The sequence below is a fragment of the Oryza sativa genome, chromosome 3, assembly GCF_034140825.1.
Source record: "Oryza sativa Japonica Group chromosome 3, ASM3414082v1".
Lineage (NCBI taxonomy): Eukaryota > Viridiplantae > Streptophyta > Magnoliopsida > Poales > Poaceae > Oryza > Oryza sativa.
This window is the reverse complement of record NC_089037.1, coordinates 4,513,272-4,536,943: the sequence shown is the minus strand read 5'-3', so window position 1 is coordinate 4,536,943 and position 23,672 is coordinate 4,513,272. Positions and strand designations below refer to the sequence as shown.

Genomic DNA, 23,672 nt, shown 5'->3' with positions numbered 1-23,672 from the left:
CCACCTCGTGGCGGACACCTGCCTCCGTCCCTGTGGCTCCACCACTTGAAAGCCTTTGCCATAAAAAGTAGGAGTCGTCCTACTCCTACCCCTACCCCTACCCCTGCTGCAGTGCTATAGGCTAGCCCTACCTCCCTGCTCCTGTTTCCTCTCTTTCTCTCTCGCCTCCTTCGCTTCGCTTCCATTGGTGGTGGTCTCCATTGCTCCCTTCCTCCCTGCCTTTTTCTTCCATAAGTAGTAGTAGTAGCGGGAGTGGCCGCCGCCGCAGCCATAGATCTGCGGCGCCGCGTATCTCGCGGCTGGTTTGGCTGGTGCGGTTAGCGGCTAGGGTTTTGGTTGTTTCGTCTGATCGATCCTCCCCGATTTTGCGGCGGCGGTGGTGAATTGGTGTGTGATCTGATATGGCTGGCGGCGGCGGTGGCGGGGGAAGGGGGGAGGGGGAGGGGAGGGCGGCGACGGGGAAGAGGGAGAGGATAGCAATACGGAGGATCGACAACCTGGCGGCGAGGCAGGTGACCTTCTCGAAGCGGAGGAGGGGGCTGTTCAAGAAGGCCGAGGAGCTCTCCATCCTCTGCGACGCCGAGGTCGGGCTCGTCGTCTTCTCCGCCACCGGCAAGCTCTTCCAATTCGCCAGCACCAGGTATGCATGTATATACAGTTATACACACACCAACACATATATGCTTCTCTCTTCCTCGCCGGCGTCTCCTTCGCTCGCTCGCAGTTATTTCTGTTTAATTTGCTTGCAATTAAATCTCGATCTGGGTGATGATCTCTCTGTCGGTTCTTGGAATATCGTACTATTGTTAGGGCTCTTTGTCGATCGATCAGGGTTTCTTTTTTCTTCTGAAATTTCCCTAATTGATTTGCCGGTAAGTTACGTTCTTCATTTTGGCGTGTTTAATTAGTATAAAATTTATCATAATAAACATAAAATTCTAGTTTATCGTGCTTCTAATTGAGTTGTTCAGTTGAGGAGTTGAGATTGAGGTCATGGCTTTCCAATTTCGGATTTTCGGTCAGCTCTTTTTTCTTGGATATACTCCATATACACAACAGTGATAGATGTGTATATTTTTTCTCATCATCGGCTCTTTCAATCTTAAAACAGTTTTGTCTTTGGTTTATATAGAATTCGCTAGTGTGTGTACTGTGTAAAATTCTTTCAATCCTACAACAGTTTTGTCTTTGTCTTTTGCTTTCTCTGATTCTACAAAATGCTTTTGATTGTTCGGCGCTTTGATTCATTTTCTTCTAGATGAGTAATGTAATATGTTCTTCTAGGGAATGTTCTTTAATTCCCAGGAAAAAAATGTCCCAGCTTCTTAAATAGAGCTCTCTGTATATGATGTTATTAATTATAGCTCCATAGTGCGCTTAATTTGAAATATTGTTTAGCACTTATGTCGTGTTCTCTTCTATCTTTCACTCGACCCATTTTTTATAATGAAAATGGTTAATTTACACCGATAGGCACACGGCTATATATATATAAGCATATATAGTTTTTTTTTTCACTCTTGAAGTCAGCAATCTTATTCAGTTAATTTAAGACCGTATGGAAGAGACTCGGCAGAGAGGGGTGTTTTCTCTCTTTTGGACTGGATGACCAGAGATAAATAGCAGATTTTCTTGGGAAAAAAAAACTAAAGTAGGACAGGTTTTGCATGCATGTGTGAAAGCACTCGTGGAAAACTTACCCTGTTCTCGCATGATTTGATGTGTAGTTGTTATACATATAGATAACCATATCTACATTATTGCTTCTGGTTGGATCTTCTCATAAAACTGCATCTTTCTCCATCTTTTTCTACAAGCTCAGTGGACTTCCAAGTATCTTCTCTGCTAATTTCTTGACACTGCCGTTCTTTCCACGTTTGTTACATTATTGCTTTTGACATCACTATTTTAATTAATTAGATCTTGTAGACAACACCCTGGACGCTTATCAGGAAACAGACTATATATCGTTCAAAGTTTTTTGTTGAAATTTTAACTCGTAAAAACCATCTGGTTTTAGTTAATCTCATCGATATTATTTTCTTCATTAAAGCAGGAATAAGAAGGCATGTAGTTTGTACATGCATATATATACTGAAATTAATTATTACAGCTTTCAGAGATCAGCAGCAGATTTGTCATGACAATTACATATTCTTCATGCATGAGTAATATATATATATATATATATATATATATATATATATATATATATATATATATATATATATATATATATATATATATATATATATATATATATATATATATATATATATATTCAATTCTGTTGCTTTTGTCACGAATAGTTGTTAGTTTTAACCGAGCGTGCTTAAACTGACCATTATTTTTAAGCAACTTCAAAATAAAAAGGTTTAAGTCCAACTCATTCATAAATTATTTTTTTATTACAAATCTAATGGTATAACTTTGATGCTAAATACTAACTAGATTTCTTAAAAATATTGTTGGTCAAACATAGCTAGGCAACTCAATGAAAACTAACAACTATTTAATTCAAATTATTTTTAATGGATATGGTATATATCGGTATACAGTCTAATTAATTTGTCAACTGAACTTGGGTTACTGATGGTTCTAACCATTGTGTATACATATATGCAAACAAATTTAGTCCTAATTATATGTCGTAACATGAGGGTACGTACTGTGTTGATCGTTTTGTGTTATGAACTAATCACATGGAAAGAAGTGCATATATATATCTAATGTCAAGAGTGTTGTTAACTGATACCCCACATATATATACCAGAATGTTTACAGTGTTAATTAACACATGGCAAAATCAAGCAAAAATACAACCAATCTAAACTTGTTAATTGTTCAATCTTTGTATTCGGGGTAACTAATTAAGCTAGAGCTGTCAAACGAAACGACCTCTGATAGTAGCACACATATATGGGATTCTCCAAAGTGATAGGTTTGCGACTGTTAATTGTTTGTTTTTTTTTTCTCCACAAGCGACGACAGAAAACTAGCTAGTCGATCTATTCTTTTCATGTACATCACTTACACTATTTGCCAGTGCATGACATGATCTATCAGCATGCATGGATATAGAGTGTGCATACCAATTGGCCTGGTAGCTAGAAAAAGATTGACCAATCCAATCAAATGGATCCCTGAGCTTACGTACCGCTATCAGAGTTTGTCCAAATATATTTTCAATTATAATATATAAAAATATAAGTAGATATTTAATTTTATTAAAGTACTTTTTAAAACTAATCTATGTTCCAGTGTTTTTTTAAGCTAAATATTTAAAATTGTTAAAGTTCTAGTCAAACATGATAATTATGGAATTAGAAGGAGTACGTACATAAGAGCAAGTATAATAAAACTCAAGATCGTGCTTATAAGACTCAAGTGTTGTCTTTTAACAGTGTTATGTTGCATTTGGTGATGAGTGTGGGGTAAGTGAGGAGAGAGAGAACGAACAATCTCTCAGTATAAAAAGCAGCCTCTACATAATTTAAAAAGTGCAAATACTAGTGTGATAGTAAACAAATAAATAACATTAGAGTTTGTGTATTATGGATGAGATATATTGTACTACCTTTGTCTCTAAATACAAAAGATTTTGCTTATGTAGATATATATATGGGCAAAATCTCTTAAGATGAAGGTAGTACACATGTTTTATATATATATATACACCTCCTGATCGAATCGATGAGGAGATATGAGGGATAAAATTAAAGGCGGTAGACATCTCTATTATTAAACTTGGCTAGCACTACTACTAGTCTACATGTATAAACATGAAACCATTAATCACACACACAGAGAGATAAAAGAAAAAAAACAAGAAAACAACAGAAATGACTGCTTAAATGGAGCATATATAGAAAAAACATAATATAATTATTGGAAGATAGATAGATGCAAAGAATATTTTCTAAAAGATTGGACCTCAAGTTAAAAGTTCTCTAATATCCCTATGATTCGAGCCAACCATAAGGAATTTCATAGGAATTTGGAATGACTATTCCTTCGTTCCGATTAGACATATATATAGGGTTTTCTCAACTTTATAAAATTTATTTAAATTTCCTTTGTTTGAAAAGAGCCATAAGATATAGTACTAGTTCATCATGTCATAATACATAACAAGAACCATAAGATATAGTCATGTGTCTTCGTCTTCTAGACTTCTACTATTCCTGCTGCCTGTGCCATGTCATGCATGCATGGTCCATGCATGAAATATTGATGGCCACAGAACAAGCTACGCGTGGCTTACCTCTTCACAGAAGCAATTGTATTTTCTTCTTCTCGTTCTCTGAAACAATCAATATGGTAGTTCAGAACATTCATATCCTTCCAATATGGTAGTTCAGAAGCAATTGTATTTTGAAGGGCCTAGAAGAACTACCTAACAATATTTGGTACTACTAGCATCTTGATGAAAACGTTTGGATTCAACATTACAAACCTTAGCTAGCTCTACAAACATCCAACTCTGTCTAACTTTGTTTTCTATATATACATTGATGAAGCATGGAACAGATTATTGACCGGTACAACTCGCATTCCAAGACACTTCAGAGAGCAGAACCTTCTCAACTCGACTTACAAGTAAGCTGAAAATACTTTCACTTGTATTACAAAAGAGAAATGCAACAGCTATATGTGATGTTGATGATCGATATACCCTCTCATATCACTCAACTTTCTAGAAAGAATTAGTGTGGACCTTAATTAATTAGTCAGTTCTTAAGAAACTGTTGCTAGTGGTACTTCTCTGAACATTTCATATCGTTTATCATCATACAAGCAAGAAATAGTACATGTATCCCTAACTGCATTTATTCATGTCATCTGGTAGGGGGAGGACAGCAGTACTTGTGCCAGACTAAAGGAGGAGCTTGCAGAAACTAGCCTTAGGCTGAGGTACATACTTATAACTATATATAGACTTTGTTCGGGAGCTGGAGATTCTGAGAAGCGGCTAGTAGCGAGCTGCTGAGAAAACTGGACTTCCTATAACTACATATTCTTAGAGAATCTGAGAATCTGAAATGAACTGCTTGGGGAGGTGGAGATTACGTGAAAACTATATATATACAGCTGTAAAAACTCCCCATACAGGACCTATATACAGTTACTGAGTACTATTACTTTTCAGAGAGAAATTAAATGCTACATAAGATTACACTATTTCAAGAGTTGTAGGTACTGTCTAATTCTGTGGATTCACAGGATGGTTCAGCTAGTATATGTGGCCATTAATTCCCTTGTGTGTTCCTGCAGGCAGATGAGAGGAGAGGAGCTGCACAGGCTGAATGTGGAACAGCTGCAGGAGCTAGAGAAGAGCCTCGAGTCCGGTCTAGGCTCTGTTCTCAAGACCAAGGTACGCGCAGCAACATGAGACTGTCCATTGGACGTACGTAGTTGCAATGTTGCACACCGTGATCTTTGATCATGTTCTTCTTCAGAGCAAGAAAATTCTGGATGAGATCGATGGACTGGAACGAAAGGTAAGAGCATGATATTTTGGCCAATCTCCAGCTTCAGTACACAGCTACAGAGCGAAACTGAAATGCAGCTGAAATTAATTATCTTCTGTTAGATCTTGATTTCTCTTTCTCATCACAAAACTGCTCCATTTGTGTGATCAAACAGAGGATGCAATTGATAGAGGAGAATTTAAGGCTGAAGGAGCAAGTAAGTACCCTTAATTTTATCTGCCCTGTCGAAACTCGACAGAGGCTCGGAGATGTGAACCATTTTCCATTATCTAAAAAGAAAACTTTCTCTCTATGCTTGCTCTGCTCGTTCATTTGATTAAACGACGATCTGAAGCTGCAGGTGTCCAGGATGTCAAGAATGGAGGAGATGCAGCCTGGGCCTGATTCAGAAATCGTGTACGAGGAAGGGCAGTCGTCTGAATCTGTCACCAATGCTTCTTACCCGCGACCTCCACCCGACAACGACTACAGCTCTGATACATCTCTCAGGCTCGGGTGAGTTCTCCCATACTTTCAGTTCCAACTCCTACCTGAATTTATGTGTCAAGAAACAACAGAGGTTAGTTCGATGATGAACATTCAGGTTCAGATGATGAGTTGTTTACTGATTGATTTTGCATGTGGCAGGTTGTCACTCTTCAGCTCCAAGTGATGGCTGGAAACTAAAACTGAGAGGAAACAGCTGGATGGCATGCCTGCATCGCCAAATGATCAGTGCATGCACTGCAAGACTGCAACAAATAACACAGTTTTAGATTGCCAGATGATGATGTGTGTGTGCTGAGAGTCACTGGCTATTATCGTACACATAATAACAATAGAACGAACAAGTTCTTCTGTTCTTGGATGTTACCTGAATTCTACTCCCATACATGTTGTCAATGGCTCTGTAATCGAGTGTCTGCAATTCCAGCTGAAAGCAACCGATTACAGGGAAATAAGCTATTTTTTCTTAAAGTTCTAGCTAGCTTGGTACAGTTCATAAGCCGTAGAAAAACAAAGGCAAATAGGACAATATATCAAAAGTCATTTTTAGGTAAAGCTTTTATATCTCCATTCTTACCGGTTTGAAAGCAAAGTCTGCAAAATAAGACTACGATGAATGTCACCAAGGGAGGAAAATCCACAAGCGAAGCATATCGCATCTAACTTTCAGGCTAATCTGCATGCATTATACAAAGAGCGATTTTTTTGGGAACTAATGAATTGACATGCATCGTCCATTAAAATAGAGGCCTGCATGCTTTGGGCGGGCAAGATATGTTCCATTGCGTCATATGGATTGGACTAAAAGTGAGATGTCAGCTTTAGAATCTTGAGCTGGAAACGCATTATCTGACAGTTGAATGTGCAAAGGTTGGAGCAAACTCATCTCGTCCACCGGGAAGACGATAAAATGCGTCCAGATCTCGCTCATGTACATAAAAATTTCAGATTGCGAAATTATCCCCAGGGTTAAAAGTTAGCACTAGTAAAGTACTTTTAGTTTAGGGCAATGATGCACAAGCCTTTAGCGTGCACTGGATCGGAAAATCAGTAAAGCTTTCAGTTTTGTTGATTCTGGCTGTCAGATTAAACAATGCAAGTAGTACTGAGATGAAAAAAAAAGTTAACTTTAGCCCTGCTTCGATTTTCTTTGGCCTTTTCAAATTTTAATCTTTCTGAAGAAGTTAGTGTAGGTTAGCAGAATGGCAGAGCAGAGGAATGTTCTAGTAGAGCGGAAATTCAGTAAAAAATTCAGTTTTGTTGAATGTGACTATCAGATTAAACATGTAGCCATCAGTACTGAGGTAAAAAAGTTAGCTTTAGCCTGCTTCGATTTTCTTTAGCCTTTGCAAGTTTTAAGCTACTGAAGAAGTTAGGGCATGCATGGTTAGCAGAACGGCAGAGCAGAGCAGATGAATGCAGGATGATGCAGAGGAGAGCCAGGGCCGAAATGTTTCAAACTTCTTAATTTATTCCATAACCAGATGCTACATCGGACGGCAGCGACCCGCGACCGCGGGTCACCGGAGGCGAAGAAGATGAAGATGAAGATGGAGATGGAGATGGCGGCTTCGTCACCAGGGCCTGGGGCTCCCTCGCGAAGAAGCTATTGGAGGCGCCTTCAGAAGCAGCAAACATCTTGTAGCATGGCGGCGCCACCTCCCTTGCCTTCCCCAGCAGATGGCCGGAGAAATGGTCCCCCCAGATGTCATATGTGAAGTCTTTCTTCCTCGTTGTTGTCGTCGTCGCGGCGCCCTCGGTTCTCTTCACAGCCTTATCTTTCATCAGGTTGGATCCAGGAGCGCGAGAACGAGGCGCGATCGGGGAAGGCGAGGACAACAATGGCGAGCGCCATGCATTGGTTGGTGCAGTAGGTGAAGGCGATGGCGACGGCGATGGATTTCCTGATGTTACTGAAGGTGGTGGAGCAGGTTGCTCTTTAGCAGTTTGCAACCAAGAACTCTTCTCATGGTTATTCCTAGCAGATGGTGGCCTTGCCTCAATGTCAGATCCATTCTCAAGTTTACTGCTGTGCTTCAGTTCTGATGGTGTGCCAGAGAAAGACCAGCTTTGTTTTGGGGTTGAACTAGGTGACAATGGCGAAGACGGTGTCGAATTCCCACTGTGGCTGCTAGAAACCTCAAACTTTGCTGCGAGTCCTGCGCCACCGACTTTCCTCTTTCTTCTCTTCCCTTTGTCTCTAGCAACTCTGATGGTTAGATTTCCACTAGTTTCTGGAGCTTCAATTGATACCTTGTCTTCCACAGTATTACTAGGGGGCAGAGACATAGTTGAAGTTGTATTCAGTTGTTCATCTGCATTGTTCTTGTCTTCTGTCCTCTTGGGGCTATTATGAATATCCGCAGGGTATTTATGAGTTTCTTTGTCTCTTTTGTGCTCCCTTGTTGACCTGTTTACATAGGCATAACCATACCGAATTATAAACCATGTAAAATTCAAAGAAAGCGAGAGCGGCCAGCATTAGTCTAAATTTTACCTGGAAGTTTTGCTGCTACACTGAAGGAAAGAGGGCTTAACAGGCTTGTCGATGGTACCTTTCCCATCATGAATCTTGATATAGCAATCTTGAGAGCCCCCTGACAAAGAAGTTGGGACACCTCTCGCGAACACCAGAACAAACACGGATACAGTTCCAAAAAGGAATATCAATGTTTTCCAATGGATGGATCTGAGGTACGACTTTCTGCACTGGTCAAGCATACAAACAGGAATGTTTGCAGTCATAGGGATTATGAAAATCCCGGTAGTCATAGCCAATTCAAGATCTCTCTGAACCATAGCTGAAGAGAAGTCAGCTTTAAAAGAAACAAGCATTCTTATTGATTCACTTGGCGCTAAGCTAAATCCCTTGCAGTTATCTACTGAAAATCCATCCACAGCACAATCAGCTCCAGAGATTTTAACCTTTGTCACTTGAAGAGGAAGGTCACCGCTATTTTTGACATGTATTTCTTTCGACAAATGTTGACCGCACAAAGGGCTGGTGAACTCTGATTTAGACAATGCTGACTTATTCTGAATATCGGAAATGAGGTTAAACTCTAGCTTCCAAACAGGTTCAGATTCCTCCAGAAGGACAATAGATTGCCGTCCGCCATGTGCTTGAAGAGGCAGCCACTCCATGCCTGAAATATTGCTTCTGATCAACACCATGCTTGACCACATGCACTGATTTGATGGACGGAAGATGATAGGACCAAGTAAAGCACTCTCCAAAGGACCAACAATGGCCTCAGTGATTGCTGCATCACTTAATGAGAAGCCAAATCTAGTCTCTGTTGAGTCAACTTCAGGGGACCTGCTCGAGAATGTATGTTCACATGCATCATTTATAGTTTTGCACTGACCAATAATTTCCTCAGAATTCAGAACCAGTTGCATGGATGCATGCTCTAGGCTTGGGTTATGGACGGTTATCCATTTAGAAAACTGTGATCCAACTTGGACAATAGGAAACAGCATTTTTTGATCTGTGAGAACAGAAATCCCAGTTCTTGTACCATGAGATCTCCATCTTCTAAGTACTGTATCATCAGCTTTATATGCCCTTGTAATTGTTGGCTGCAATTAAAAAAAAAAGAACATGAGAAGACTAACAGGGAAAATTTTGTAAGTGAAAAGGTGCTTGAGATAAGAAATCAATTCTTTTTAATTATATAAGCACAACAAGAAATTCAAGTGGAGAAATGTTTAAGAATACCGTCTTAGTGTTCCATTTTGATATGCACAACATAGTTATATGATCAATTCATTGTATAAGTGCATCGAAGTGATCACGAAGATATTATCCAGATACAGGTATCTATCTCAAGATCATACCAATTTAGGCCATAATGCAAATATAGGACCATTGGTAACTTGAATCAATGCATCAGAAATATTTTCCTTAATGATGTAACCAGCACACAATAGAAAACAATAAGCTTATTCCCATTAATGAAAAAAAGATTCTTTTCTAAAAAATAATGCCCAGGAGATTCTAAATGATGCCGCTTCCTGCTGATTAAGATATCATAGGAACAACAAATCGACAAAGGATGAGCTTTGTGGGACTGAAAATATAACGAAACAGCGCCGAAGCATGAAAGGTGCTACCATTATCAGCTTCCTATATCATATTCATATGCACTGAGTACATAATTTGGAGAAGTTATGTTAAACAAGGGAAAACAAAACTCGAAGTCCAATGCTGATAGAACAACAATATAAGATCAACTTAGACAACATAGGCTACTTATTGGCAAACTCAACAATGCAAAAGGGAATACCTTCATGTGTTGCAGGCCTTTTACTTCTACAATGCTGCCCAAAGATCCTGTCCTTGAGTTAGCAGATAACTCATCTTCAGAAAATGGCCCATCAGATTCAGTAACAGCGCTAGCCGTATAAGAAAGAGTTGCAGATATCACATCTCGGCAGGGTATCAGGATTGAACTACCAACAGAACTGTTCGTTTCTACCACTATATTGCAGTTGTCAAATGAGTTATCCGTTGGAACTGAAGTATATTTTATCAGCGCTATATCTGTTACAGTATCAGGAAAGAGTATCAGTCCATTCAGGTACTTAACCTCAAAATTATTTGATCCATCCCTGTTATCCTCAGTTACCCTTACAATCCTCAGTAACTTTGTTCCCTCATTCCTTAAAGAAAGGGAAATAATTGACCCAACTCCAGCACAAGATGATACACGCTCAAATGTGACCGAAACTAAGTTAGTGGGTTCATGGTAGGTACGTGCACGCACCTCTAACTCCATAGGTATAACAACAGTGTCTACTCTATCAGATGTGCAATTGCGTAATTTCATGCAGATAGCACCGAACACCATTCCTTCTGAAAGAGGTTGCAGTTTTAACTCTACAACAGTGCTGCTTTGTGTAGGAAGCACCTCCCATTGCTCACTAGGCCTGATATGGATCATCGGCAATCCAAATTCAGTACTACTTGCTGTATACCAGTTGCTACTCAAAGAAGTAAACTCCAACGACTCGTCAAAAGGGCCTAACTGACAAACTATATGAGAAGATTGTTTTGTGCCCTGGAATGAAGACATCCAAACAGCCACTTCCTCGACATAGAGAGAATCATCAAAAGGGTTGAATATCGACAAGTTCCTCTCCAGCCGTCCACCTGTTATGACATCCATCCCAGCTAGTGGCTCCAACTGATAAGGTGATCTGACAGCCATGCCCTTAGCCTGTATAATGAACCCACCGAAATTCGTCTGCAAAACCAAATGCGCCGATGAAGAGCCTAGCAACTTCGGCAAGAATATGAAGGTGACTGATGCATTCTCTCTAGGCTGCAGCACCAGATCATCATAACCATACACATAAAACTGCGGGTCGGTACTGAACGGCTCGTACACGCGCAAGGCACTGTCATTGTTCAAATTCACCACGGTCAGGGTGGCCATGGAAGCCACATACAAGCTACTCTTCCCCCAATCCAACACCGGCGGGCTAATCTCAACATCCAACGACGACGAACCGAAAATGCCATCGGTGCTGGCATCCGCGGCATCCAGCTCCGGCGTCGCGCCGGCCATCGCCCGCATCCAATTGTCAGGCACAAGGGGCGCCTGGCACGACGCCACATTATACCACCTCTCACCACCATCCTCCCGTCCCACCCCATTCCGGGAGGTGATCAGCGCGTCCGCCGCCGACGAGCACGTCACCACGCCGCGGTGGCCGGGCAACCGGAAGCCCAACGACGGTGGTGGTGGTGGTCCCCAGTCTCTCGACACCACCAAATCCATCTCCTTGACTCCATCATCCTCGCTTGCAAGCATGGACTCAACTGCCGAGGGCGAGAAGCACAGGGCGCTCCGGTCCGCGCAGCCATCCCGGAAACCGAGGCAGCCGCCGAGGTCGCCATCACTCCCCTCCGCACCATCCTCCGCCGCCGCCGCCGCCGACGACGAGACGAACAGCACAGCAACCACCAAGAGGCTGCAAAGAACAAGCAGCAACTCCCTGCAAGAAATCCAAAGAAAGAAGAAAAAAAAACACAGAAAAGAATCAGGAACAACTCCAGGTTGATCGCCAAATAGCCAAAAGTGGTTACTACTCACCACTAAAGCACCCAATAAACCTCCACAAAAACAACCACAAGAACCAAAAAACAAAAAAAAAAAAAACAAAACCCCAAAAAAATAATTCAAAGCTTTCCTATCTCTCCGCGCTCTCACCATGGATCAAGCTCGAGGTGAAGAGCAACATCAAACAAGATGGGGGTAAAACGGTTTCATTATTTGCTCCGGGGATAACCAGAAGCAAGAAACAAGGATAGAGTGGGTAGACTAACCGAGGAGCGGACAAGAACACCGAAGCCTTCGCCGCCGCCGGCGAAGAGGAGGAGGAGCCGCGGCGGCGGGTGGTCACGGCGGGGAGGGCATGCGGCGGCGGCGGCGGTGGCGGTGGCGGCGGCCGAGACTTCACTGTGGTGGCCATGGGAATCCACGGAAGAAAAAATGGGAAAAAAAACATAAAAAGGAGAGGAGGGGAGAGGCAAGAAAAAGAAGGGAGGGAGGGGAGAAAAGAAAAGGTAAGGAAAATGATGCGTTGGGTGTTGGTTGGTTTTGGTGTTGAAAAGAAATTCCCAAGGACATATTGAGGTTTGGGAAAAAAATTACCCTTATGCCCATGTGCTGCTGCTGCTGCTGTTGGGAATCACATGTTCTTTTTCCCAACTTGAAATCAACATTTTTGAGTGAGCCCACAAATAAGAATAGTATAAACTTTGCTAAAAGAAGAATGGAATAATAGGTGTCTGATAATTTTTTTATATTTAAAAGCTGATTTTGTGATTTGATCTTTAGCTAAAGTTTTATGTTTTTCTCCCTTTCTATACACGGCTAAACTCAATTTCCTACGTTAGCATCGCGCACCCCCTACACCTTCCTGTCCTACCATTCGTTTCCTCTCACCGCACCGCTCATGCTACCACCTACTAAAAGTAAGAACAAAACAAAGTTAGGGCAGATTCGTACGTGTTACTCACCCGTGCACCATTGAAAACACCACTTCCTGGACAACATTCAATGTCAAATTAGATGTATAATTATATACATATAGCATGACAAAACGTTGCAACCATCATCATTTGGCCATGAAAATTGAAATCAACAACCTCAATGGCTCACTTCCCTTCAAAGTTCTCAAGGAAACCAAATTGGAAAAATGAATGGTTTTGAAAGGGGAAAAACAAAATGTGATGAGTGTTGGTTGGTTTTAGTGCGGAAAAGAAATTCTAGGGCTTTGTATATATGTTCAAAAATATGTTGGTCTACCCTCCGGTGCTAACATTGGTAATCACATTTTTCTTTTCTACAAGAAATTCTTTTAATAGGAAGTCACATTTTTGTATGAGTCTAGAAGTATGAATATGGGTTGGGGATCACATTTTCTTCATAGCATAATACATTTTGAATGGAGTAATTAAAATACAAATTAACACAACCTTTTCTTATAGGGATATAATATATATCTTGAGCACCTTTTTTCATTAAGAAGCCAACTTTTGGACCGCTAGATACCCATTCATCGATCCTAATTCTCCCCCCTTATATACACCACCTTCCCATCCTTGACGCCGCCTCATGCACACTTTCGTGTGCCTCCCTCTACTAGACTACTACGGCATGCTTCCTCTGGCTACATTCACCAACAGCACCTCTATGGCATTGTCGGTCACTAAAGAAGGAGGGCAAATTTTATCTTGGTATAAATCTGATGAAGAGAATACGCTTGCAACCAATTAAGAAAACAAGAACCCCTCAACTTACGTATTATTGGACAAGCAACATGTGAAGTTGCATTTTAATTGATATACGCATCACGATGGTAGATTATAGTTTGGCGAGAATAAGAACATCACGAAAGTAAAAACATAGCTTAGCAAAAAAAAATGGCATAAAGCGCTGTCTAGCAAAAATAAGAAGTAAGGAGTAGTAGCAAACAAAAACTTCAGCTCTAATGTCAAATTAGATGCCTAATGCTATGGATAGCATGACAAAACGTTACAACCATAGTTACAAAAAAAATTGGATGATTCCTTAGTTGCTATTGGCAAATTCTTGGGATTCCTTACTTGCCCCTGGTATCTCTTACACATGGCTGAACCCGCACACCATTAATACAATCAGGGGCAAATAAGAGAACATGTAAACTTTTATGGGCAAATAAAGGCTTTAATCCATAAAAACTTGGAATCATTCGTCTCAATGGTTTGGTTTACTTCAAATATACCCAACAAACCATATTAGAAAACATCGACAAGATATTCATTTTTTTCCTAAAAGAAGGTATAAACCAGTTTCTTTTTCTAAAAAAGAAAAATATGTTACATTTCGGTTGTTTTTATGTGGGAAAGAAATCTGAGGGGTTTTTATATAATTAAAAAATTATTATTCTACCATTCGGGTGATGCGGGTTAGGAATCACATTTTTCTTTTCCATAGGAAATCACATTTTTATGTGATTTTTAGAAATATGGATGTTGTTGGAATCACATTTTTTTTCATATGAGACACATTTTGGAGTTTAGAAATATTAGTAGTATAATTTGAAACATAACTGAGCACAATTTTTCTTATAGAGATACATACATATATCTCAGGCACTTTTTTCCCGTAAGCCCTAGGACTTTAATTTGTATATAGTTGGAAAAAATGATTATATACTAAATATGTTACATACACAAGTTTGACCATCTATTGTTAGCTTAGTGTTTTGTTGATTTGCTGTACACTTTTTGTTAGCCATTACGCCTAAATGTGTCATGGACACGTTTTCTAGAAAAGGAACTTACCGTAAAAAAAAAAAGTTTCTGCTTGAATACAGGTAGTTTTTTTTTTCTTAATGGAATCTGAATGTGGTGCCCAAAATAGATTGAGCATTAATCTTGTCCCTAGTTGACAATAAATTATCCCACGCTAGTAGCTAGAACTACATATAATCACACTATATTGTCCTAATTAACCATCTACTCTAGCTAAAGACCTATATTCCATCGACAGTAGCTATCATTCGTATAGCAATGCTGTTAAAAAAAAACCAAAGAAACAAAAAAAAAAACAGTAGCATGAGTTGCATTTCATGCACTCTCCTCAAAGCAGAAGCATATATAGCTAGCTTATCAGGTTTGCATGCTAGCTTAATTAGCTCCATGCAGCATATCATCCAAATTGATAGATTTGGATGCCTTTGAAAGAGAGATATATAGCCCAGGGACCAATGCGTCCATTCTGGCAGGACCCAGAACCATGTAGTTGGATGTAAACGTACTCTCTACTACTACTTTCTCCATCGTCTTCTCCATGTATACATATAAGGCCAATTATTGCTGCAAAGCCATAGGTGTTTTGGTTTGTCCAATCGTATAAAAAATGTAGTAGTCAATGTCTGAAACAATAGACAAATTGTTTGTGAAACAATAGAGGCAGTACTTTGTAACAACTAGAGATGTTTTCTGATTGGAAATATTTATCCAACATAATTATACAGAAATAATTGGCCGTGTACATGTATATTCAATACATGTTCCTGATTATATTGAAATCGTCAATATATGCTTAATTAGGGCCTTTTCAACGGCGAAGAATTAATCGTCATGCATGTTCATGGTCATCAGGTAGAAGACCAATAATGCTTAAGGCCTTCAGGTTAGAAATTTAAATCATTTTGTCAAACCACGATTGATTAATTTCCCCCTTTTTTGGGCCCAAGAAGCATTTGCATCACGATCCGACACACAGTATTATTGAGCTTTTTGTGATATGCCACTGTATACCGATGGCCATATGCATCGTGCTCGCCACTAATCGCTGCTGCTTGCTTTAAAGTTTAATCTTCTTCCTAATTTGTTTAAGCATCATTGATCTGGCCTTGGTTAGAATACTACCATATTAAGAGTTCCAAGGATTACAATTGGTCAGGACAGATTCCCTGATCAGCATTAGCCAAGCAAAACCATGCTTCTTCTGGCTGTTCTATTAATTTAATTTTCACGTCAACTTTCATTGGAAGCCGGTTTATGTCATACGACATTGGCTCAAAACAAAAGAATATTATGTGTCTTTTTTTTTGTGTGTGTGGCATGAACCCTACTTCAAGCTGTTTTCTGTCATGCAAAATCGCTTTAAGAAACTACCCACATGAGACATGACCAATCATGCACATGTGCTTTCCCCATAGAGGTTTGTACTGTTTGTAATATACCTCCGCAGGACCCCCTTTTTTCTCCTCAGAACAATATATGTTTGCTATAAAAACATTTTGCAATTATTGTTTGTCCACTTTCTGGGACTAGGCATACCACAATATGTCAAATCGTAACCACATTGATAAATTGAGTTGTCCATCTTTCCTTCACATCTTAAATAAGTATATATATGTGAAAAGATATGCACAAAACTCTCCTCGCAAAAAAAAAAGTGAAACTCAATATAAGTTAGGGGAGGTCTCCCACCATGAGTTTAGAGCATTAACATTTATATAAAAAAATGTTAAACTGATGTCGTAGTTTTGGTGGACCCTACAAAATTGGCATTGAGTTGTAGCTGTTTCGAACCAACACTGTAGGTTTGGTGGATCCCACATGACATGGAACACGTGACAGGTAGGGGCGCTGAGTTGTAGTTGTTTTATACCAACACCGTGGAAGGTTTGGTGATCCCACTAAAACTGTAGTTGTGTTCGAATCGACGCCGTAGACTTCGTAGATCTTACATGTAAGGAGAGTGGTAAGCTGTATATTATTTTGAATGTGTTATTGGTGGACCTTACACATATAAGAGGTATATATAAGAGGTATTAAGTACGTTAGAGTTGTTTCCAACTGAAGATGGAGGTTTGGTGAACTCCACAGGTAAGGGGTTTGATTTGTAGCTATTTCAAACATACTCCATTGGTTCGGTGATCCTACGGTACATAAGGGTAGTTGAGTTTGTAACTGTTTTGAATTGATGCTATAGGTTTCATAAATCATGAACATACGGAGTTGCTAAGTTTGACGGATCCTAAGCATAAAGTTGCTAAGTTGTAACCATTTTGAATGATAACAATGGTTTGATGGACCATATAGATTTCAAATAAATATTGTAGGTTTGGAGGACCTTATACATTAAAAACTTTGGGCCTGTTCGGTAGCCCTATACAGCAGCTGCACATCCGTTGCAGCTGCAGCTGCTACTATTGATCTTCTATGTATTTCACTGTAGCAGCTGGCTGCCAAATAGAACTACTGAACAGGCTCTTTGAGTTATAAGCCATTTCAATCCAAAGGTCGTAGTTTTGGTGGACCTACATGTAAGAGGTAGGGCAAGTCCTCCTAAAATGGTGGAATCATACTTTAGCGGCGTGTTAAAAATTATTAACTTTTCCCCATTAACCGTGATTAATTAATATCGAAGGAAAACCTCTCAAAACAAAATTTAAAATAAGGCATTGAACAATGAGCTGAATTCCCATTCCGAAGTTTTGCATGATACTATCTCCCGTTCCAAGAGGCAGCATGACGACTCAAACGGCAGAATAGGAAAATAATTTAGGTGCAGATATGCATAGTCAAAAGCTACTTTGCTTAACACGAACCATCGCCACGGCTTTTTTACCCCCCTATACACATAGTTTAAGCGTTAGCATCAGTTTAATAAACAATTTACAAATCTTTTAAGCATGCCATAATTTGCTAACCTAAGTGTATTTATAATATTCAAGTCATTTGTTTATACTATCGTAATTACCACAAATTAATCATTCCACTGTTTAACCCTTCAGCACAAAAAAACACTAATTTCCTGCTAATCATGTGTCATTACACTCAATTCCTAATCAAAGCTTACCACACGTTCACACTATACGTGTACTACGTGACACATTTTTTTTTATCAAATTAGTGATCGTGTCAAGCTTGAGCAGCCTCAGCTCGTCTCGGTGGTCGACACGTGTCCACCAAACGTCGATCGAACGGTGGAATCTCCTCGCGCCTGGCGGCGCTGTCGCTGTTCCCGCGGATTCCTCACCGGCTCCCCTTCCTTACCCGCCTGGCGTCCACTTCCACCGGGCCCCACCGGTGGGTCCCACCCCGGGTGGCTAGAGATTCCGGTGAACATATAATAACACCCGCGCCGGGGGCGGCTGCTTGCGCTACGTGGACATCGAGATGCGGGGCCCCGCGGAATCTGACGGTGGGGCCCCTCGCTCGCACGGCCGGTGTCCTCCTCTCAAGTGGTGCCGTGTCGCTTTCCGCTTGGGTGAGCGCCCTCCCGCTTTTGCCCCTGGAAACACCCTCTAATTACGAGCCTTTGCCATTACATTACATTTGTGTTTGAAAAAAACAAAAATAATTTTTGCACAGTTGCACGGTCTCACATGGTGATTGGTACTACATGGGTTGATAGTACCCCTTCGTCCCATAATATAAAGGATTTTAAGTTTTTGCTTGCACTGTTTAATCACTCATCTTATTTAAAAAATTTGTGCAAATATAAAAAATGAAAAGTTATACTTAAAGTACTTTGGATAATAAAGTAAGTCAAAAAAAATAATAATTCTAAAATTTTTTGAATAAGACGAGTGGTCAAACAGTGCAAATAGAAACTCAAAATCCCTTATATTATGGGACGGAGGGAGTATTTTTTTATATACAAATTTTTTTTCGGGATATATATATAAAAAATTGATTAGGTGATTTTGGATGTCATCAATGACAACAAAGCGCTAAGTGTTTAGCTACAGTGAACGGATTGTCCGTGCAAACTTTTTGACTAATCGAGGCGTTAGTTACCGACCGTGGACGATTAACACCACCTGCACTCCAAAGCTGATGCCGGTTTGCACCTTCACGCACGTACAAACTATACTGTAGAGTACACCTATTTTAAAGCATCCATATTCATTACACGAAAGATACACACGCACGCTCATGTACCTGTGAATATGGTCCTAACAAACGTTTAAAGAACATAGACCAACGATAACTCTTTGATCTTATTAACTTATTATTGATATAACAACTATATGTACATAATATTTATAGGAATAGAAGGAATATCATACTTTGTAAAAAAAAAAGAAATGTTCTTTTGTTTATTTCTCACAATCATACTACCTAATACATGGACGCGGCTGGTAAGTACTACCTCCCTCTAAATAAATCTTTATTGTTCTAAAAAACCTGGATGTGACCATCCATATTTGTGTAGAAAAGTAAAACTGTTTTTGAAGGAGGTAGTAGCAATTACCAACATAGGCCTTGCTTAGCTAGGGAAAATTTTTAGATTTAGTTGTCACATCGGATATACGGACACATATTTGAAGTATTAAACATAGTCTAATAACAAAATAAATTACAGATTCCGCCAGGAAACTACGAGACAAATTTATTAAGCCTAATTAATCCGTCATTAGTAAATGTTTACTGTAACACCACATTGTTAAATCATTGCGCAATTAAGCTTAAAAGATTCGTCTCGTAATTTACACGCAATCTGTGTAATTGGTTTTTTTTCCTATATTTAATACTCTATACATGTGTCCAACCATTTGATGTGATAGCGTGATTTTTTTTAACTAATCATGGCCATAATGTTTTCTAATATCAGTATACAGTCATGTCATGCCATTTTTTCAGAATTGATAAGCTGCTGTCATGTCATGCCACAAGATAATGGCGAATTTATGCCATGCTTTGCCGACAGAGGAGGACGACTACAACCGAGAGCATTCATAAGCTTAGAAAAATTGCAGTCACAAGCCTAATTAATTATCTACAACTTTTAATTGTTTCTTTAAGACTACAGACAATGTGGCAAGTGATCTATCATTTCCTGTTTGGAACGGCAGCAGTTGGGAAAGCAACAGTTTCTGATATGTGACGACCGTCGTCTCTAAACTTCAGAGTTCAGAGCCAGGAAAAATCAAAACCAGTCAGTACACGGCGAAAGTGCAGAGATGTAGCATACTTTTTCTCAACCAGTTTTTGTCCAGACAGGATGAGAAAGAACTATTAGGGAATCTGTCACCAAAAAGTACTTATAAATCTAGATATGGGTGATAGGAACTTCCAAAAGCAGATAAAGGTTATAGGATAGTTATAAGCACATGCTACTAAGAATTTGTAGCGACGTATTTGTGCAAGAGATATGCATGTTCATCCTATAGCAATTGCAATTTAGTTTTATCAATCATATCATTGGATTGTACCGCATGTCGGCATGTGCCACATTTCCCACATACTCCCTCTATTTTTGAATACTAGCTAAATACCCATGCTTTGCTAGGGATTAAAAATAAATTATCTCTGCGTTAATATTGTTTAGAACAAATTAATTGTGATGTTTTTTAATAATTTTGTCCTTGCTGATGTCTTTGTATCATAACCTTGTATTACAGGAATGAAATAGATAGAATTATATATAAAAGAAATTTTGTAATATTAGAGCACATGAAGTAGTAGATGGTAAAAACCATGAAGGGGTAGTTGGTTAAAAAAAACTCCATACAACAGTTGGTGGGGACAGATTCACCGTCACCATCATTGTCTTCTTTAAAAGGAGTATAGATATATAATGTTTTGATTTTAACTTAAGTTAAACTTCTTTTAAAGGTTTGATTAAATTTATAGAAAAAATAGACAAAAATTTAACACTAAACAAATAGTATGCTCTAAAAATTCAGTTATGGTTTTAATGAAATTAATTTGTTGCTCCGCAAAAAAAAACTTGCACGAAAGTTAAAGCTAATCAGTGGCTGTGATTAAAAGGGAGATTAGCACTTAATTATCATTAGCGAGGAGTAATTTCGTCCAAAGATTTTCGAGCCCATATCCAGCCCAGTCCGATCCCCACCCCTACCAGTCTATCACGGCGCCGCTCCTCAACCGCACCGCCGCGCCGATTTTCGCCTTGCCGCCGCTGCTCTGCCTTCTTCTTCCCCTCGCAACGCCGCCTTGCCGCCCGGTTCCCTCCCCACGCCGCTTCCTGCCTCCCTCCGCCACCGTCGGCGCTGCCATCACTCCTCCACAACCCGCGCGTCGGCTGCGCTGCCCAACCATCGTCACCTATTACGAATGCCATTCTCTCGATTCTATTGAAAAGTGGCAGCGCTTAGACTGCATATGAGGTTTTTATGGTACTTGTAAATATGAAGCTTGTGCCAGATGTGTATATGTACAACCAAATTTGCAAGTCGGGTTGCAGCAATAAGGCATTGACTCTGTTCTGTAACTTGAAGGCAAATCTTTGAGGAGACAAGTTAAGGCTGAAACTGAATTTACTGTCACTCAGGCCATACCTGCTCGGGTATCCTTTTAACTGAAGAAGAGGGCAGAGCAACGACGGCAAGGCGAAAATCGGCGCGGCGGTGCGGTTGAGGAGCGGTGCCGTGGTGGACTGGTAGAATGTGGGGATCGCTTCAGATGGACTGGGCTGGATATGGGCTCAAAAATCTTTGGACGAAATTACCCCTCGCTAATGATAATTAAGTGCTAATCTCCCTTTTAATCATAGCCGCTGATTAGCTTTAACTTTCGTGCAATTTTTTTTTTTGCAGAGCATAGAAGCACATCCCTACTATATTTTGTAATAAGCTTAATTAGACTTAAACAAATGATGAAAACAAAAACAAAACATCTTTAATTATGAAATTCAGGGAGTATATCCGATCAGTCATAAATCACTCACTCGCACAACTGCTACTAATTTAGAACACATAATTTTTATAAAAATGTCTCAATCATAGCCACTTTCAAGTGACGACGTTTTCAGGATAATCCCTATGAAATTCATGCGTTCCAAACGATACCAAACTTATTGCGCAGTGAAGCGATAAACCAAGAACATGCTCGCTACCAAATATTTCCCCTCCATCTCTCATTCATCTGCTAGTGATATCCGTAGCAATCTTTCCTGTCCTTCGAAACATTTCCAATGTTTCCCCTGTGGTCCTCGGATGGATGGATACTTTGCCTGCCTGCATAAATGTGTGCCATTTTGATTGGCAGAAGAGCAGTAGCTTACTACTCCCTCCGTCCCAAAATAACTCAATTCTTGAGTTTCCGTGTCTAACGTTTAATCGTCCGTCTTATTTAAAAAAAATAAAAAAATTTAAAAAGATAAATCACACATAAAGTATTATTCATGTTTTATCATCTAACAACAATAAAAATACTAATCATGAAAAAAATTCATATAAGACGGACAGTCAAACGTAGGACACGAAAACCCAGGAATTGAGTCTTTTTTTTGGACGGAGGGAGTAGCTTTAAGCTACAGTAGTCAGTGGGTCTCAACTCTCATGGCTTAGCTCCTGGCTGCCGTTCAAGATTGATTGCGAAATCATGGCCGAATCAATTATTTCAGTAGCACGGCCAACCTACTGTTCATGACAAATTTGAACAAATGAGAGTAAATATGATCTTTCCGGTTCTCAGATGTCCATGTCCATCGTACTCCCTCCCCTTTTTAGTGTCCGGTGTTTGTCGGCCGAGAAAATTTGCTGTCCTTTAGTTTTAAAATCTGTCCATTTAAAAATTTGGCAATGAAATTACACACTCTTTAATATTAGTATTCAATTTTTATTTTTAGATAACATTATATTTTCACAACACTTGTATATATATTTCAAAATTTATATATAATGTATCCGTCTAATTTTGAGATGACTCTTATTGTACAATATACTACTCCCTCCTTCCCTAAATGTTTGACACCGTTGACTTTTTTAAATATGTTTGACCGTTCGTTTTATTCAAAAACTTTTGTGAAATGTGTAAAACTATATGTATACATAAAAGTATATTTAACAATAAATCAAATGATAGAAAAAGAATTAATAATTACTTAAGTTTTTTTAATAAGACGAACGATCAAACATTTTTAAAAAAGTCAACGGCGTCAAACATTTTGGGATGGAGGGAGTACTACTCTATTAAAAAAAGGTAAACTCTAGCTATAAATCTGGACACGTATTTTGGGATTGATTTTTTTTTTTGGGACGGAGGGATACGTACTTTTAGCTGTCACACTGTCAAATCAAATTAATCCCACTCAATAAAACCTAATATATACAGTATGCTAGTACTACTACTTAAGTAATCACTTGATGAAACTGAACTTTCAAAAAGAAAAAAAAAAGAACTCCGTTTCTGTCCTACACTGCAGTATTGCGAAGAAATGGAGGGCACAACTGCTGTACTTTGGCTTTTGATTCCAATGCAGTCTTTCTCCAACAACTCATCCTATGCTAATAATCCTTTCATTCGCAACGACCACATTTAGGTTTAGGAGGGGATATATATATCTCCGGTTTACTCCAACAAATTCAGAGAAACAGACAGTTGACGTTGATCTGAACGCTCCAACCACCGTGAGCTACGAGGCGATAAGGAGAATCTACTCACTCACTGATCACTCTTGCCAAGTTACCACTAGGATATTACAGACAAAAACGATGCACTGGAGATTGTTTTTTTTTCAGCGATTGCTCTGTTTTTTTTGTCAGGCTCCCAGCATCTCAGTGACAGTATGTGCCACGTAGCTAGTAATACTGTAATCAGTAACAACTAGTACAGGTGATTACTGATTAGTACTTAATTGTACAGGGAGTTGACACAGTGTTGCTGGTTAAACAACTCCATCTTTAATAATTAATTCCTGTCTAGTT

General features: G+C 39.5%; 2 protein-coding genes and 1 long non-coding RNA gene across 4 annotated transcripts; 1 reads left to right on the top strand and 2 right to left on the bottom strand.

Moving 5' to 3' along the window:
• Window positions 1–116: 116 nt before the first annotated feature.
• On the top strand, window positions 117–6,547 carry LOC4331872 (MADS-box transcription factor 47-like). 2 transcript variants are annotated; one of them, NM_001402065.1, is made up of 8 exons: window positions 117–640; window positions 4,521–4,599; window positions 4,850–4,914; window positions 5,275–5,374; window positions 5,460–5,501; window positions 5,647–5,688; window positions 5,833–5,987; window positions 6,120–6,547. In NM_001402065.1, exons 1-8 carry the CDS (start codon window positions 402–404, stop codon window positions 6,142–6,144), a joined length of 747 nt encoding a protein of 248 aa, NP_001388994.1. In that variant the 5' UTR covers window positions 117–401; the 3' UTR covers window positions 6,145–6,547. The 2 variants fall into 2 exon arrangements, with proteins under 2 accessions (NP_001388994.1, NP_001388995.1); NM_001402066.1 differs by having other exon boundaries at window positions 5,827–5,987.
• Window positions 5,067–5,833, bottom strand: LOC112938168 (uncharacterized). Its single transcript, XR_003241166.2, has 2 exons — window positions 5,697–5,833; window positions 5,067–5,569 (listed from the first exon to the last, which is right to left on the bottom strand). It is a non-coding gene; the product is annotated as an uncharacterized lncRNA (long non-coding RNA).
• Window positions 6,548–7,429: 882 nt separating the features above from the next.
• On the bottom strand, window positions 7,430–12,517 carry LOC4331871 (uncharacterized). Its single transcript, XM_015775123.3, has 4 exons — window positions 12,313–12,517; window positions 10,268–11,981; window positions 8,476–9,560; window positions 7,430–8,388 (listed from the first exon to the last, which is right to left on the bottom strand). Exons 1-4 carry the CDS (start codon window positions 12,492–12,494, stop codon window positions 7,443–7,445), a joined length of 3,927 nt encoding a protein of 1,308 aa, XP_015630609.1. The 5' UTR covers window positions 12,495–12,517; the 3' UTR covers window positions 7,430–7,442.
• Window positions 12,518–23,672: the final 11,155 nt, after the last annotated feature.

Coding starts and splice junctions, on each gene's coding strand:
- LOC4331871 (XM_015775123.3), bottom strand. CDS start 12,494: ATGTTTTTTTTCCCATTTTTTCTTCCGTGGATTCCCATGGCCACCACA. Junction 11,982..12,312: donor GTGTTCTTGTCCGCTCCTCG/GTTAGTCTACCC, acceptor GATTTCTTGCAG/GGAGTTGCTGCTTGTTCTTT. Junction 9,561..10,267: donor AAGGCCTGCAACACATGAAG/GTATTCCCTTTT, acceptor TTTTAATTGCAG/CCAACAATTACAAGGGCATA.
- LOC4331872 (NM_001402066.1), top strand. CDS start 402: ATGGCTGGCGGCGGCGGTGGCGGGGGAAGGGGGGAGGGGGAGGGGAGG. Junction 5,689..5,826: donor ATTTAAGGCTGAAGGAGCAA/GTAAGTACCCTT, acceptor GACGATCTGAAG/CTGCAGGTGTCCAGGATGTC. Junction 5,988..6,119: donor GATACATCTCTCAGGCTCGG/GTGAGTTCTCCC, acceptor TGCATGTGGCAG/GTTGTCACTCTTCAGCTCCA.